The 15,943-nt window shown below is 44.8% G+C and overlaps 1 protein-coding gene across 1 annotated transcript in view; it reads left to right on the top strand.

Annotated features, from left to right (window-relative positions):
* Positions 1–15,943, top strand: part of LOC137376798 (echinoderm microtubule-associated protein-like 6) — a 741,885-nt gene that overhangs the window by 531,222 nt on the left and 194,720 nt on the right. Inside the window, exons 24-25 of the mRNA XM_068045814.1 lie at positions 4,892–5,023; positions 10,331–10,419. Coding sequence (XP_067901915.1) covers positions 4,892–5,023; positions 10,331–10,419 — 221 coding nt within the window. The remainder of the gene's footprint in view (positions 1–4,891; positions 5,024–10,330; positions 10,420–15,943) is intronic.

Genomic DNA, 15,943 nt, shown 5'->3' with positions numbered 1-15,943 from the left:
TTTTCCAAGAAATCGGATTTTAGCTTTGTGAACTTACAACATTTATTTGGGTGCAAAAATTGAGCATAGGGAGCAACAAAAATTAGGCATCCTGAACACAACAGTTCATCAATCATTCTAATGCAGCAAAGCTATTGAAGCAATGAATTATGTGAATGACACAAGGTTACAATATTACACACCTTACTGATACTGAAAGATACAAGTCTCACAAATATGTTTGTAATACTAATTATTAAGAGGAAGAGCAGACCAATATGCTCCTACTCCAATATAGAGATGAAGACAGTTCTAACAATCTACTTACATTAAGAGGATAGGCTCTTGTCCAAAATCCAGGAAAATCCGAAATCCGGCATGGTCTCAGTCCTGAGGATGTTCAACCACAGCACCAGCTGTCTGAGATCACATAAAATGAAACCTCCATCTAAAAGAGTTATTCGTAAGTATTAACTGCAAAATTATACACCAACAAGAAGTCACCTTGGAAGGGGAGGAGAGAAAATGTAGAAAAATAGGGGATAAGTACCAAGAAGCAATTGAAAGTCTGGGGTGAATTTTATGCTCGAGGTGGGGGTCTCGACGTTGGGGGAAACCAACGCTGAGATCCCCACACCCCCTCTTTGATGGAAGGGCTGCTGAATTTAGTGCCAATCAGGCACTTAACTGGACAACAGCGGGCTTTCCATAGGATTTAGGACCCTGTCGCTGGAAGTCCCAGTCTTGCAGAGCTGCCAGCCAATCAGAAGTCGTCAGCTGTAACGCGATCACGGAGACGGTGGCTGCTGCTGTAGCTGCAGTGACCAAACACCAAAGAACGGCACTGGAACCAGGCTTAAGGTAGGTCAGGGTGGGAGGGGTCTCGCGGGGTGGGGTTCGCGGGGATGGGGGTTTGGCAGCAAGGGCAGGTGCGTGGCCTTCAGTGGGAGCGCCCCCCTCTTACCCCTTCTCAATGCCAGGTCCCTCTTTCAGGCACTAAGTGCTTTTGAACGAGGGTCTCCCCCCTCCCCCCCCAACCCAAGACTTGCTGGTTGATAGGTAAATTGGCCATTATAAATTGTCCCTAGTATAGGTAGGTGGTAGGGAAATATAGGGACAGGTGGGGATGTGGTAGGGATATGGGATTAGTGTAGGATTAGTATAAATGGGTGGTTGATGGTTGGCACAGACTCGGTGGGCCGAAGGGCCTGTTTCAGTGCTGTATCACTAAACTAAACTAAACTAAACCCCCCGGAGCCGGGAAGCAGTCCATATGGATTTTCCGCATGGGTAATTGTGGCTGCAATGAGAAGAGGCCCTTAATTGGGGATTAATTACCCAGTTAAGGGCCTCAATTGAAAGCCATTCACAGGCCTTTCCACCCTGGACTAAATTTCGGCAGAGGCGGGATGGTGGCAGTGTCCCCCCTCGCCACCATCCCACCCGATTTTATGCTCTCCCCACCTTCAAACCCGCCATGGGGGAAGAGCATAAAATTCCCCCTCTGTCTCTGCAAAAATGGAAGCAGAGAATGCAGTAAAACAGGGCGAGAGAATAACCAGAAAGAATGCAACATCCAAAGTGTAAAAAAAAAGTGGTTAAATGAAAATGTTAAATAAAATGAAAGATAAGAAAATACCATTGCTGAATGTAAATTATAAAACAATTAAAGATTGAAAATACAAAGTAATCATAAAAGAGATATGGGGTGAACCATTTGCATCGGCACTACCTAGACTTTTGTCAATTCACCAGGGCAGGCAGCGCCACATGCTGCTACCTGCATGGCACATGCGGTGTTCATCAATGCGATCAATGAAGACCATCACGTGAGCCATGCAGATAGCTGCCTGCAGTGCTGCCTTCCCCTGGTGAATTGACGTACATCTGCTAGCAGCGCTAAACGAATGAATTTTTCCCGCATGGTGTAACAAAGTGAAAAAAAAGGTAAAATAAATGATGTGAGTAGGTGAGATAGAGAGTGAAATTAATAAAGAATCACAAATGAAAATAATAGTGTGGATTTTAAGAAAGGATCGTCTGAGGTGCCCTTATGCTTCTCTAAGAGGAGGAATATGGAAAAGAGACAGGTGGAAAATGCTGAATTTTATGGGACGCTCAGGAGCAGGATAGGAGGCGAGGGGGCCGAAAAATCTGTAGGGGACCCCTTCACCTGGAGCCCCAACGCCGTGACATCGGTTCTGCATTTTACCAGCGGCGGGAAAGATCCATGGCGGTGTTGCCACTATGAAGCGGCAGGACTGCACTTAAGCTCAATGACAAGGTAGTTAATAATTTGCATGTACTTGACTGGGATTTTAGGTGGAGTTTGGCATTTTATGATTGGCGAACGGGGATCATGGGCCTTCAGGTCCCCAAATGGCTAAAGCTGACAAGGCCTCAGTGCTGCCTCTGGAAGTCAGCCATATTGAGTTTGTTGGTTGATTGTCGGTTGCCCTGCAGGGGAAGAGTGGGAAACAGAGGCCATGGCAGCCTGCAACGGAAAGCCTCTAAGGGTGAGAACTGCTTGTGGTGGTGGGGCTCTTAGCTACAGTGAGAGCTGCTTGTGATGGTGAGCTCTCAGCAGCAGTGGGAGCTGCTCAGGCTTTAGGGTGGAGGGGTCCACAATATTCAGGCTATATGGCAGAGGGGTCCACCTTGGAGCCAAGGGCTTCTCTGCAGTGCTACTGCAGAAACTGCAACGGGCAAGGCTGGACTGAATGCACAGCTGGCAGGCCTTTAAAAATGACGCCAGCATGTGCCTTTGCATCAGGTGACACCGAGGTCGGTGTCTTGTGGCCCACCCCACACCAGCATTGGACGGGCCTTGCGTTTCCAGGCTGTTAATTGGCCAGCCGCTGCGTGATCACAGTTGGCTGTCTGCATTTCTACCATGCTCACCACCAGCTTCTCAAACGCAATTAGGGATGGGCAATAAATGCTGGCCTAGCCAGCGATGCCCACATCCCATGAATGAATAAAAAAAATGTGACAATGGCACCCACTTCCAGGTCTGCCACCAAGACCCACACCACATGCACTAAATTCAGCCCACAGGCTGCAGAGGAGGCACACCTGAGAGGGTTCACCGCCAGTTATAGTTCTTACCTCAGCATTAAATGGCAAATTTACCTATAAAGTAAGAACATTGATAAAATGCTTATGCTTCTAGAAGTCTACTTTTAAATTTCATTTGTATGAATGAGTGACAAAGGCCTGTTTGAAGTAGCCGTCCATACATGACATCTCACCTCATTTTAAGAAAGCGGGATTTTACAAGTGGACATCATTCATAATTGATTTCCTGGAAAAATAAACTTCATTTGCTATCCATATATGATCTACCTCACTCTGTCAAGAAAACATTATACTTCAATTGGATATTCGTTCATAGTTCTTTTATATAGGGAAATGACAACATTATGAATTAATGACCAATTAACAGTTCCCTTTCTGAAACTAGGCATGAAGGCCACATTGGCAAGGTAAAATAAATTGAGGCAATATAAGTTAACCATTCTTTTCCTCACAGCAAAAAAGGAAACAAAAGTGTTGCAACTTGTTATCAATATTTGACCTTCATTTCCATATCTGCCCTTTGACTAAATATTACTGAAAAGTCATTAACTAACTTTGTGGTCCATTTGCCTCCTTTCAGCTGCCGGGTTAAACCTGCAAAACAGGTTAAATTTGAGGCTGGCAGTCTAATCATAATATTTAAATGGCCAACACACCTCCTATGAGTTGGCTGGCTGCTTATCCCTTGTCCCACCTCTGTTAAAGTGGGTGGTTTGGTGTTAAATTTTAGATTTTTAAAGTTTTAACATCTCATTAGACTTCAACCCACCCATTTTTGGGGCTTAAAATTTATCCCAATGCATCACAACGAGCACGATGTAATTTTCTGGCAGAGGCAACAATCTAGATTAAACAACTCCAAGGCAATTTAGGGAAACACAATCTGGAAAATTCCTCTCTAACATCCTTAGGTGATCAAAGCTAGCTCAGGAACCCATAATAACCCCACCCACCATATTAGATGTGTAGGCACTGAAAAACTGGCACAGTGCCATCAAATTTGTCAATGTGTGTACCAGGCTGTTCTGTAATTGGTCATGAGTGTATGTAAGAGAATGGCAGGATTTACCTTCCCTCTGATTTTTCTCTGTGAAGAATGACTCTTTTCCTCCAACAGCCCAGTTGATATCACAAATTTGATATCTGGCAAATTGCAGGTAGAAATCCATATCAGGGCATTGATACAAATCCATTATAAGTGTTTAATTTATATCTTCCCCTGCTTCTTTTCTTTAGATCACCTTGTATTGCACACCATTCTTCAAAAAGGAGGGTGACAGGCAAAGTTCCTGCTAAGCTGCGTGGGTGCACAGCCGTACAGCAGCCTGAAAGGTGCTAAGCAGGCCTTGTTCCGTGACTAATAATGTGGCTGTGAAAAAAATTTAAAGGGGCTGCACAATGAAAAAACTGGCCATGCACAGCAACTAAATTTTAAAGGGAACAGTGCTGACAGGTCAATCACTAGGAGGAGCAGTCTGAAGTGTCTTAACTTGTAGGGAGGCACCTTACCTTATGCAACTCCCTTGGCTGAGAGAAAGAACTTGCTTTTTGGGGAAGAGGTGCAACCATACCACTGTTAGTTGTTTTGATAATGATTATTTATGAGGACAGCAGTTTACTAGAAATTTGTTTGATTGCCTGATGGAGTCAAAGAGGAATTTCTCGGCCTTTTTTGCCTGTCCCAGGAGGTTGCATATTTAGGGGTTAAGTCAATTGTTTGTGTGGTTGTACTATGTTTGGATAGGTGGGATTGATGTTCTTTTCCCACGTGTGTGTGCGTGTGTGTGACTACTAAGAACTATTTTTTAAAAATGCACATTTATTATGCTCCTAGATGCAGGGAAATACCTGGCAGTAACTTCGCATGACAACTTTGTGGACATCTACAATGTGCTTTCAAGTAAAAGAGTTGGCATATGTAAAGGGGCTTCTAGTTACATTACCCATGTAGACTGGGATGTAAGAGGTAAGAAGTTATTCTTCAAGACTTCAATTTTTTCAATAAATCTTTAGAAATCAAAAATGCATTACAAAATCAGAACTTTAAAGAAATACTCATAAAAACTCTATTTGTGAAACTTCTTATGGTATGTCAGTTCTGAACATACAAAGTCACTAAATTTAAACCTATCTGCTTTGGAGATGTAAAGTATAAAGAAAATTCACTGCAAGGGCAATATATTACTTTCATGACATTTTATTTTGCTTAAGGACTCGGCTCAGCACTGAAATCATGCCTAGACTACTGCTTTATTCTTAAGCACTGTAGCACTCCAAACGTGAGAGCCAGATGAGGATTTATGACAGGATGAGTACAATTCATTGCCATGCATAAGATATTAGTTTAATGAGCTGTTCCCCCTTAACAATGGCTCAGCATTCCCTGTGGGCCAGAAGCTGCAGCCTTGCAGTTCTCTGTACCGGCAGAGACCTCCTACCCTTTGCAGCTGAAACAATCCTAGATTATTAGGACCCACTGGGGGGCAAAATTCAGTAGCCCCTGAAAACAGGCATTGAGATCATGATGTGTGATTAACCCGTGCACATTGCTTCCAATGCAGGTAGCATGCAAACTATATGCTGCCTGCTAATTTAAATGATTGTAGCGGCAGTCCAGGGATAGGCATGCTGATGAGTGGCTTGCACACCTCAGCAGGGAGCCCAAGTTTGTGCTAGCGCCTTTTAAAGCTAGCCTGCACTACTTAAAACCAACCTGCACCTCTTAAAGGGTAGGTGCATTCGGGCTAAACCTGGTCCTGGAAGTGACTGAGGAAGAGAGTCTGACCTGTAAGAACAGTGACTAGTGGTGCAACAGGGGAGAGAACATGCTGCAAGATTCTCAGATGCTGCAGTGAAAGCCTTGGTGCAGAAGGTGGACAGGAGGAAAGATGTCCTTTATCCACAGCGGCCAGGAGGCCATCCAGGCAGATATTGCAAAGGAGTACGATCAGGATGCCATTGCCATCAATGCCAGCAGTCTAGCCCCGAGGACTGTAATGCTGCAAAAAGTTCAATGAGTTCACATGAGTTGTCAAGGTCAGTGAATGCATCTTCAAATGTCTTCCTTGCAAATGCATCTTCGAATGCATCTTCCTTGCAAATGAACCACTAGCCTCACACACTGCTCCATTCACGAAACGCCTTTCACTCACCCACCAACATTCTCTATTAAGCATTACTCATACCTAACATTCATAACTTTACCTCACTCTCACACACTTAACACTGCTGCAAGCCTCACACCTACATCTCGCAGTTTGCACATACTATTCAACCACATAACCAAAACGGATTGCACCACACTCACTGACACACTTTCCTCCATCTGTTAGGACAAGGTGTCGAATAACTGGAGGCAGTAGCACCTACTCAGCAGGGGACAGGCACGGCTGCCTGTCCACACACCAATGGAGCAGACAGCGTTTGCAATTATTGAAGCAGCCATGACTGAGGCCGAAATCATTGAAGATGACCGTATGCTCATGCCTAATCCATCTTCTCACATCCAACTTCCCCCTCATCTGACAATCTCTCTGATTTACAAGCTGCAGATGGTTTAAGCTTGGACATCTTGCTTCCTCCCCTCCCACCCCCAACAACACCACAACCCTACCTTTGTGCCTTCCTTCTTTCAGATAGTCAAGAATTGCAACCTGGCCAGGCAGTGGTGAAAGAGAAAGAGGTGGAGGAACAGGAAGACAGTGATGAAGAAAAAACACTGTCACTCAATCTCACACACACAGCCACCTGCTCAAATACTGACATTTTAGAGGACTGTTTAGAGGTGAGATCTGCAGATAGTGAGGCATCAGGAACAAGTGTCCTGCAGACAGGGCAGGGGACAAGGGTAGCACAGATGCCAGCTTACCAGAAAACAAGGTTGCACACAGTTTCTGCAGTGGAGTACTTAGAAGAACACTTCGATGGGAAGCCTACAGAAGAGAGCTAATGCGTAAGCACATTGAAATGCTTGGTGCGTTGGAAGACCTGCTAGAAAGCCATGGTCAATGTCAAGGAGCATGGAGGTGACTGGCACCAACTTGTTACAGGGCTTTGTGCAGAGCTTTCAGCCCATCCTCTCCAGCGTGGAAATGGTGGCCAACTCTATGAGAACACTGCGGACCTATCCATGATGCAGGGTCTGATGGCTGATGTCTCAGCTTCCATTGCAGCACAATCAAAAGCCAACCAGTGTTTGAGTCCTGCAGTGTAAGCTCAGACTTCTATCAGGCAAGGTCATCTTGCTACCACCCAAGCTCAAAGTGCTCTCATGCAAACTCAGCTTGCTGCCACACACGGTCAGTCTGCTACCATCATAGCTGTGGATACCAGTGTTCAAAGGGGCTTGCGGGGTCCAGCAGTCTGTCCTCCAACCCATTACTAAGATTGCTGAGCCACACCACACCCCCACAGGTGGGCAGGAAGCTGCTTGAGGGCATCCTGCAATCTCCCCCCATTGAGAGCCTTCCACCTGCCATGTTGCAGCCACTGGAGTAGCACTGCACAGGCGCACCAGGAGAGGCAAAGGCACACATAAGACACACAAAGAGAAGGCATAAGCTGACTGATGCCACAATCTGCCTACTCTGTATACTTCCAGTACATGCTCCCTGTGCCCATACTAATGCCTTACCCAAGATGGCACTTGGCATGGCCCACACCAGAGTTGTGCGCTCCACTATGGAAGCCATTTTGGAATCAAAACAGCACCCATAGTACAAACACAACGGGTGCTACAGAGTCAAATTTTGCTTCCACTTAAGCTTGCTGGTTATGGGAGGGTGGGAAATCAGTGAACTCCTATACTTGGCTGGCAGGTTGGAGCTGGGTTGGAGCATGACATGACTAGCAGTGGGCTGGCAGTGGATCGCAATATTCTTCTCCTCCTCCTTACCCCACTAAATTAAAACAAAAAGGGTTTGGGGGTCTTTGTGGAGTAGTCACCAGTGGTCCCCTTAAGGATCCATTTAATGGTGAGGAACATTCATCAGTTCTGCTCTGATATCTGCATAGACATGCAAGAGAGTTTTGTGAACCTATAGAGCACCTTGAAGCAAATGACAATTGCAGAGAGATCTGAGTTATACGCATTCCTGGGATATAGATGTGGTTGCTAAGGCTGGCACTGAGTTGCCCAGCAAAGAGAGTGATACAACCGAGTGGCTTGCTATGGCAGATAAGAATCCGTCACATTGGTGTGGAGCTGGAGTCACATATATACCAGACCAGGTTTAGACAGCAGTTTTCTTTGCTAAAGAACATTTTTGAACCTGTGGGTTTTTATGACAATCTGGCAGTTTTGTGGTCACCTTTTTACTGAGACCAACTTTTTATTTTTAGATTTTTTTAAAACTGAATTCAAATTTTCAAGCCACTCTTGGTTGGTTTGAACTCATATTTTCTGGATTATTAATCCAGTAGCATAACCACCAAGCTGCCATGCCCATCATGATAGTGTTGGGGCAAACATGTAGGGATAGTGGAAAGGTACGGGGGAGGGGTAGAATTTGGCCCTGCATGTCCTTAGGGGGCAGATGGAGTGCAAAAGAACCTCAGGACTCCTCAAGTCAGGGCTTAAGGGATGTCAATCATTCCTTGACGTATCAGCTAGCTTGACATCAACCTTTGCCACTTCTTTCCCCCTTCCCCCTGTTCCTTCTGATTCCTCTAAAGCCAAAGATGCATGATCACCATTCAGCTCCTCTAGCTGTAGAGGTTTACTCACCTCTATGAAAAAGGCCTTCCCCCTTTGCCTTGATGGGAACTCCCCCTCCTGGAGCCCTTCAATGGAATACCTTGTGCCGGGGACCATTCCCTTGGATCCTCTGCAGCCACTGCCTGCTACGCAAATTTCAGCCCAGCGGCCAAGCAGTAATTCCTTCGGATTTGGTTTACATTGGACAGATTGGACAGAACAGTCATTGACCTGAAATGTTAACTGTGATTCCCTCTCCAGAGATGCTGCCTAACCTGCTGAGTGTTTCCAGCATGTTCTGTTTTTATCCCTGAAAGAGCTATTCAATTAGTCCTATTCCCCTGCCATTTATAGTTACCCGCTTCCCTTTTAAAAGCTGTAAGGATTCTCCTTCCACCACGGTTTCCAGTTGGGCATCCTATGTCCTAACAATGCTTTGTGGAAAAAAAGTGTTCTTAACCTCTCCCTATGTTCTTTTGGTGATTTCCTTAAACTTATGCCTTTTAATTGCTGACTTACTGACCAGTGGGAATAGTTTTATCCAATTTACTTTATCATAACCCCACAATTTTGAACACTTCTACAAGATCTCCTCTTAACATTCGTTGTTCTACAGAAAGAACCTCTCTAGTCTATCATCATAACAAAAACCTTTCATCCCTGATATCATTTTAGTAAATCTCTCCTACACTACTTTCTTAAAGTAAGACCTCCAAAACTAGACACAATATTCTAAATGAGGCTGAACCAGTGATTGTGTATAGGTTTAGAATTCTGTATTTGTTTTTGTACTCTGAAATCCTGTTTCTAAAACTGATGATCCCATGTGCTTTTTTTTAAACAACTTCATCATCTTTTCCTCCTATATTTTTGCGTCTGAACCCCGAAACTTCTCGACTCCTTTCAAAGTGTTGCCCTTTAGTTTATATGTCATCTCCTTATTCTTTCTCCTAAAATTGTATCACCTCATATTTATACACATTAAATTTTATCTGCCCAATCTACTAGTCTGTCTATATCCTCTTAAAGCAGCTTAGATTCTCTTAGCCCAGGAATTCCCTCGGTGTTGTCTCTCTTCACACTTCAGCTTTCAGGAAATTCCTGACCTTAGTGTTCTGGTCAGTATTCTTCGCTTAACCAACATCATGAAAAATATTATTAGTTAGTCACATGACTAGTCCCGTTTATTGTTTAAGGACCCTCTTGTGTACAAATTGTGCATGTCTACATAACGACAGTGACTACACTTCAGAAGTAATTTATTGGTTGTGAAATGCTTTGGAACATCTGAGGACATGCTAAATGTTCCATAAATGCAAGTTACCTGTTTATTTACTAACTCTTCAATATTTCTACCCAAGATGTGATTCAAAACAGCTAGTTTTGCAGATGTTAGGGTACCCAAGACTTGGAGAAGACATGGGCATGAATCTGAAAATTCTCCAGCTTTTAAGTACACATTATTTAAACTTTAGCATGTATTTATGTGCGACTTCCTTCAGAGAACAGATATTATTGTGGTAAACAATATTTATTTGTGGCTGTCGAAACAAATTATGTCTCTTGTGTCTCATGCAGGGAAGTTATTGCAAGTTAATTCAGGTGCCAAAGAGCATCTGTTTTTTGAAGCACCAAGAGGGAAAAGACAAACAATTAAAAGTACAGAGGTATGAAATTCATCAATTGTGCTATATAAGTTGTTATAATCCAGAAATCCAGTTGGTGAAAGATATAACTGGAATCAATATTTTATAAACATTTATTTACACAGTTGCAGATTTCAAGCACCTCCTAACCCAACAACCACACTTGCAGTCAGTGTCTATTTATAGTGAATCCCAGTTAATGCCAACCACCTGCGTACAATAAATAACAATTAATATACAATTAACATAAGTTGCATTTTTATATTGAATTCAAGATTCACAAAAATAGTTTTTCCATATTTTCCACATTTTGTATGAGCGAATATGTTTTTTGAGGATGTTACTTGTAGCATAGATAAAAGAGAACCAGTGGATGTGGTGTATTTGGATTTTCAGAAGGCTTTTGATCAGGTCCCACACGGGAGGTTAGTAAACAAAATTAGAGCACATGGGATTGGGAGTAATATATTGGTATAGATTCAGAATTGGTTAACAAACAGAAACGCATGGAGTGGAATAAACGGGTCATTCTCAGGATGGCAGGCTGTTACTAGTGGGGTACAGCAAAGATAAGTGCTGGGGCCACAACTGTTCACAATCTATATAAATGATTTGGATGTGGGGACCAAATGTAATATTTCCAAATTTGCTGATGATACAAAACTACGTGGGAATGTAAGTTGTGAAGAGGATGCAAGGAGGCTTCAAGGGAACTTGACAGGCTAAGTGAAAGGGCAAGAACATGGTAGATGGAATATAGTGTGAATAGGTGTGACTTTATCCACTTCGGTTGAAGACACAGTATGTCTTAAATGGTGAGAAGTGTTGATGTCCAAAGGGACCTGGGTGTCCTTGTTCATGAGTCACTAAGAGCTAGCATGCAGGTGCAGCAAGCAATTAGGAAGGCAAATGGTATGTTGGCCTTCATCACAAGGGGCTTTGAGTACAGGAGTAAAGAAGTATTGCTGCAATTGTATAGAGCCTTGGTGAGACCACACCTGGAGTACTGTGTACAGTTTTGTTCTCCTCACCTAAGGAAGGATATACTTGCCATGGAGGTAGAAGGATTAGAGGGGACATGAGGAAAAATTTTTTCACCCAGAGGGTGGTGGGTGTCTGGAATTCACTGCTAGGAACGGTGGTGGAGGCAGAAACCCTCAATTCTTTTAAAAGGTATCTGGACATGCACCTGAAGTGCAAGGCTATGGACCAGGTGCCAGAAGGTGGGATTAGATTGGGCGGCTATTTTTTGTGGCTCGTACGGACACGACGGGCTGAACGGCCTACTTCTGCGCCGTAATTTTTCTATGGTACTATGGTTCTATGGAGGCAGTTCACCAGACTAATCCTTGGGATGGTGGGAATGTCTTATGAGGAGAGATTGAGGAAACTGTGCCTGTATTCTCGAGAGTTTCGAAGAATGAGAGGTGATCTCACTGAAACTTACAAAATTCTTAAAGAGCGTGACAGGGTGGATGTAGAAAGGATGTTTCCCCTGGCTGGTGACTCTAGAACCAGGGGACATAGTCTCAGAATAAGGGCTAGGCCATTAAAGACTGAGATGAGCAGGAATTTCTTCACTCAGAGATTGGTGAATCTGTGGAATTCCCTACCCTAGAGGGCTGTAGAAGCTCAATCATTGAGCATGTTCAAGACAGAAATCGATGGATATCTGGATACTAATGACATCAAGGGATATGGGGATAGCGTGGGAAAGTGGCGTTGAGGTAGATGATCAGCCATGATCTGATTGAATGGCGCAGCAGGTTCGATGGGCTGAACGGCCTACACTGCTCCTATGTTCCTACAGTCCTTTGACCGCTTGAGGTAACATTCCAGTACTCGATGGCGTGTGTCTCATGATTCATGGCAGTCTGGTGTGTGCTCCACAAGTTAGCAATCATGAGGGCGCAATCCTTGGTATCAGACATTCAGCAACCAACTCAGGAGCAGGAGAAAAGGAGGAGGCATCCAGGACATCATTGCTCTGGATGGGCTGTCTGTGAGCGTCTAATCAGACTCTGGTTCCCCTGAAAGAATCCCCAGATCACCACTGCTCCACACTTCCCCACCTTTCCATCCCTCCGTGACAGACCATTACAGCATAGTCTTGGCCAAAATTCAGAAATAAAAGACACCATAAACCAAGCATTCCATACCAACTTTATCCAACAACACTTCCAATAATACATACAATATTCAACTATTCACCCTTAGTGCCTGTCTTTCATCTATCTTTGCCTGGCCCCATGCTTCTATTCAGTGTTATCCCAGTGCTTGCAGCATGGCTGGTGGAAAGCTGTTGACTTTCAGTGGGTGAAACTGCAGATGGCCTTGCAGGACACTGTTGAGCCTTGAGGACCTGACTTTGGACGGTACCACCTCAGCATAGGCAGCTGAAGTGTGGGATGGATGGCTGACAGGCAACAGCAGGGGTAGTGATGGGAGAACAAATGTTGTTATCCTGAGAGAGGACAGCAGGTTTGTCACCATGGAGCCACTGCCACTCCCCTTGGGGCACCACCTCAGGAATCTTAGTCACCTGCTGGATCACAGATTTCTAGATCGCTGTGAGACCCTGCAAGCTCCTTTGAGCACTGGTATCCACAGCCATTTTGGCAGCAGTCTGAGCCTGCTCAGACTTTGTGTGGCTTCTGCCTGTGCTGCAATGGAAGCTGAGCCATCAGACGCTGAATCATAGCTAGGTCCGCAAGTGCAGTCATGGAATGGGCCATCACAAGCATGCTGGAAAGAATGGGCTTCAAGCTCTGCATGAAGCCCTGTGCCAAGTTGGAGCTGCTCTTTGACAATGACAAGAGGCTGTCTGGCAGGCCTGTCAATGCACCAAGCGCACCATAAGATGCATCAAATTTATAAATTCAGTCTTGACACACTGCATACTAATGCATAAAATATCTTCTGTGTGCCTTTGTCTTTCCTAGGGTTCATATGAGGTGCTTCCCCAGTGGCTGCAGCATGGATGGTGGAAAGTTGCTGACCTCCAGTTGAGGAGACTGCAGATGGACCTCCTGTTCCATGTTGGAAAGGATTGACTCCCAGCTTTGCATAAAGCCCTGTGTGAAGCTGGCGCTGGACTTCTCAGTTCTCCCTAACATGGCTCTGGATACCACAGTTCAACGGGGCTTCAAGGGAGTCACAGCAGTCCATCAATCTATTTTTCAACAGATCAGCAAGATTGCTGAGGCACTGCTCCAAGAGAATGGCGGTAGTTGATTGAGTACAAACTAGCTTTCCTCTCTCAGGATGACAGTATTGCTGCTCCCACTCCTGAGATGTTGGCAGTGCCCTTACTGTTGCTTTGTCGGCCAGCCAGCCCAAATTGCTGCAGCCCAGACTGAAATGGTGCAGTCTGAAGCCTTCTAGCCTCAGAGTTGTTCAAGGTTGCCCTCCAGAGCCATGTTGGTAGAACTCTGAGCTTTCACTTCAGCACTCAGACCTTTACTGGAAACTGTTCTGTAATGGAAGCTGTGCTGCGATGGAAGTTGTTTGTACTACAATGTAAGTTGTGATAGCGGCCATCAAATCCTGCATCATGGTGGGCTCCACAATTGTGCAGATGGAAATAACCTCCCATTCCATGTTAGAAAGGATTGTCTCCCAGGTCTGCGCAAAGCCCTGTGCCAAGCTGGCACTGGACTCCTCCCTACTCCCTAACATTGGGCACAGGCTTTCTGAAAGGCTTTACAGTCCACCAATCATTTGGCTATCTCCACCCTTCTTCTGTAGCCTGGTCCATTGATGTCCTCATCTGAGTCCTCTGCAACAGAACTAATATGCGACTTTGCCCTCAGGTGAGCTGACACCTGCGCTATCTTTGCCTCCACCACCCTAGTTCCTGAACATTTGTGTCTAGTGTCTCACCACATGCAGATCCCTCCTCTATCCTAGCCTCTAAAGTACCTGCATTGTCAGAAACTGAGCTGGTGGCTCTGAGTGTGTGATTGAGTGACGGTGCCTCTTCATCTTCACTGTCTTTTTCTTTTTCCTCCATTGACTGTGAAGGCTGCAGTTCTTGGGTATCTGAAGTGAAAAAGGTACAAGGGTTGGGTGGTGTTGAGGAGAGAGGAGGAAGTAAGAAGTTTGTGATTACACCACCTGCAGCTTCTCACTCAAGAGATTGAGGGATGAGGGAGAAGTGGGATGAGAGTAGGAAGTTCAAGTATGCAGATATCCTCATCATCAATTGCTTCAGCACCCCCCCCCCCCAGTAGCCAGGGTCCTAGCAATGTCCCTCTTCCTGTCATTTATTTATTTAGAGATACAGCACTGAAACAGGCCCTTCGGCCCACCGAGTCTGTGCCGACCAAGAACCACCCATTTATACTAACCCTGCAGTAATCCCATATTCCCTACCACCTACCTACACTAGGGGCAATTTACAATGGCCAATTTACCTATCACCTGCAAGTCTTTGGCAGTGGGAGGAAATGACCAGCACTGTCTCCTCCATGGAGGTTTACTAGTCCTCCTCCAGTTCTTTGCTACTGGCTGCTGTTTTGTGCCACCTTCTTCTGCAAGAAAGAAGGAATTCTGTCAGTGAGTCTCAGTCCAGTCTGTTTGGGTGATGTGGCTGCCATGGTTGAATAGCTGCCAATGTGCGCAAGCTGTGGATTGTGGATGTGAGGCTTGCAACAGCACCAAGTGTGTGAGGTTGGTATAAAGCATATGAATTGAAAGATTGAGTACTGATTAATAGACGTTGTTAGTAGGTTGGTGTTGGGGGTGTAGTGAAATGAGCAGTGGGTGAGGCAAGTAGTACAGTTGGTAGGATATGCCATTTAAAGATGAACTCATTCACCTTGACAACTCGTGTAAGATGGTTAGATTTCTTCCTGTACTACGTACATGTTCTTGGAGCAACACTCCTGGCGTTGACCTCTGCCACCACCTCTTCCCACTGCCTCCTGAGCATCTGTCTGGAGGGCCTCCTGTCCCCCAGCAGATACACAACATCTTTGCTTTCCACCTCTTCCACCAAGACCTCCAATACATTGTCTGAAAATCTTGATGTCTTATGTGCAGCCATTGCTCAAAGTATAAGAGCACATATTCAGTTTTCAAATGACTCCCACCACCTCTTGCAACCACTCTACATGTCCTATATAGGAGGTGCAAGCTGCCTTTAAGTAACACCAGCCACTTCTGATATTGGGCCTTCTGCTGATGCATGCAGCCAATGAACAATGCAGATAGCACTGGCTGCATGCAGCAATCATATAAAGCAGCAGGCAGCACAGATCTACCATGCTGTCTGCTATACAATGAATGGGCATGGGCTAATTGCATTCCATGATTCCCGTGCCCCTTTTTGGGTTTACCCAATTTCTCGCCCTTAGTGTCTAGCCATTAACACTTACACATAGAAATTCTAGTGTGATATCCATGAGCAGCCACTGAATGACTTCAATATGCTCAACAGTAAAGTTTTATGCAGGGAACTATCAATATCTCTCGGGAGCACATACTTGCTGCACCAACATTCTCTTTATTATTCAAAATATGTAGTTATGTTGAAATCAATTAT

The sequence above is a fragment of the Heterodontus francisci genome, chromosome 13 (assembly GCF_036365525.1).
Source record: "Heterodontus francisci isolate sHetFra1 chromosome 13, sHetFra1.hap1, whole genome shotgun sequence".
Taxonomy (NCBI): Eukaryota; Metazoa; Chordata; class Chondrichthyes; order Heterodontiformes; family Heterodontidae; genus Heterodontus; species Heterodontus francisci.
The sequence above is the reverse complement of the archived record's forward strand: the minus strand, read 5'-3'. Positions and strand labels throughout refer to the sequence as shown.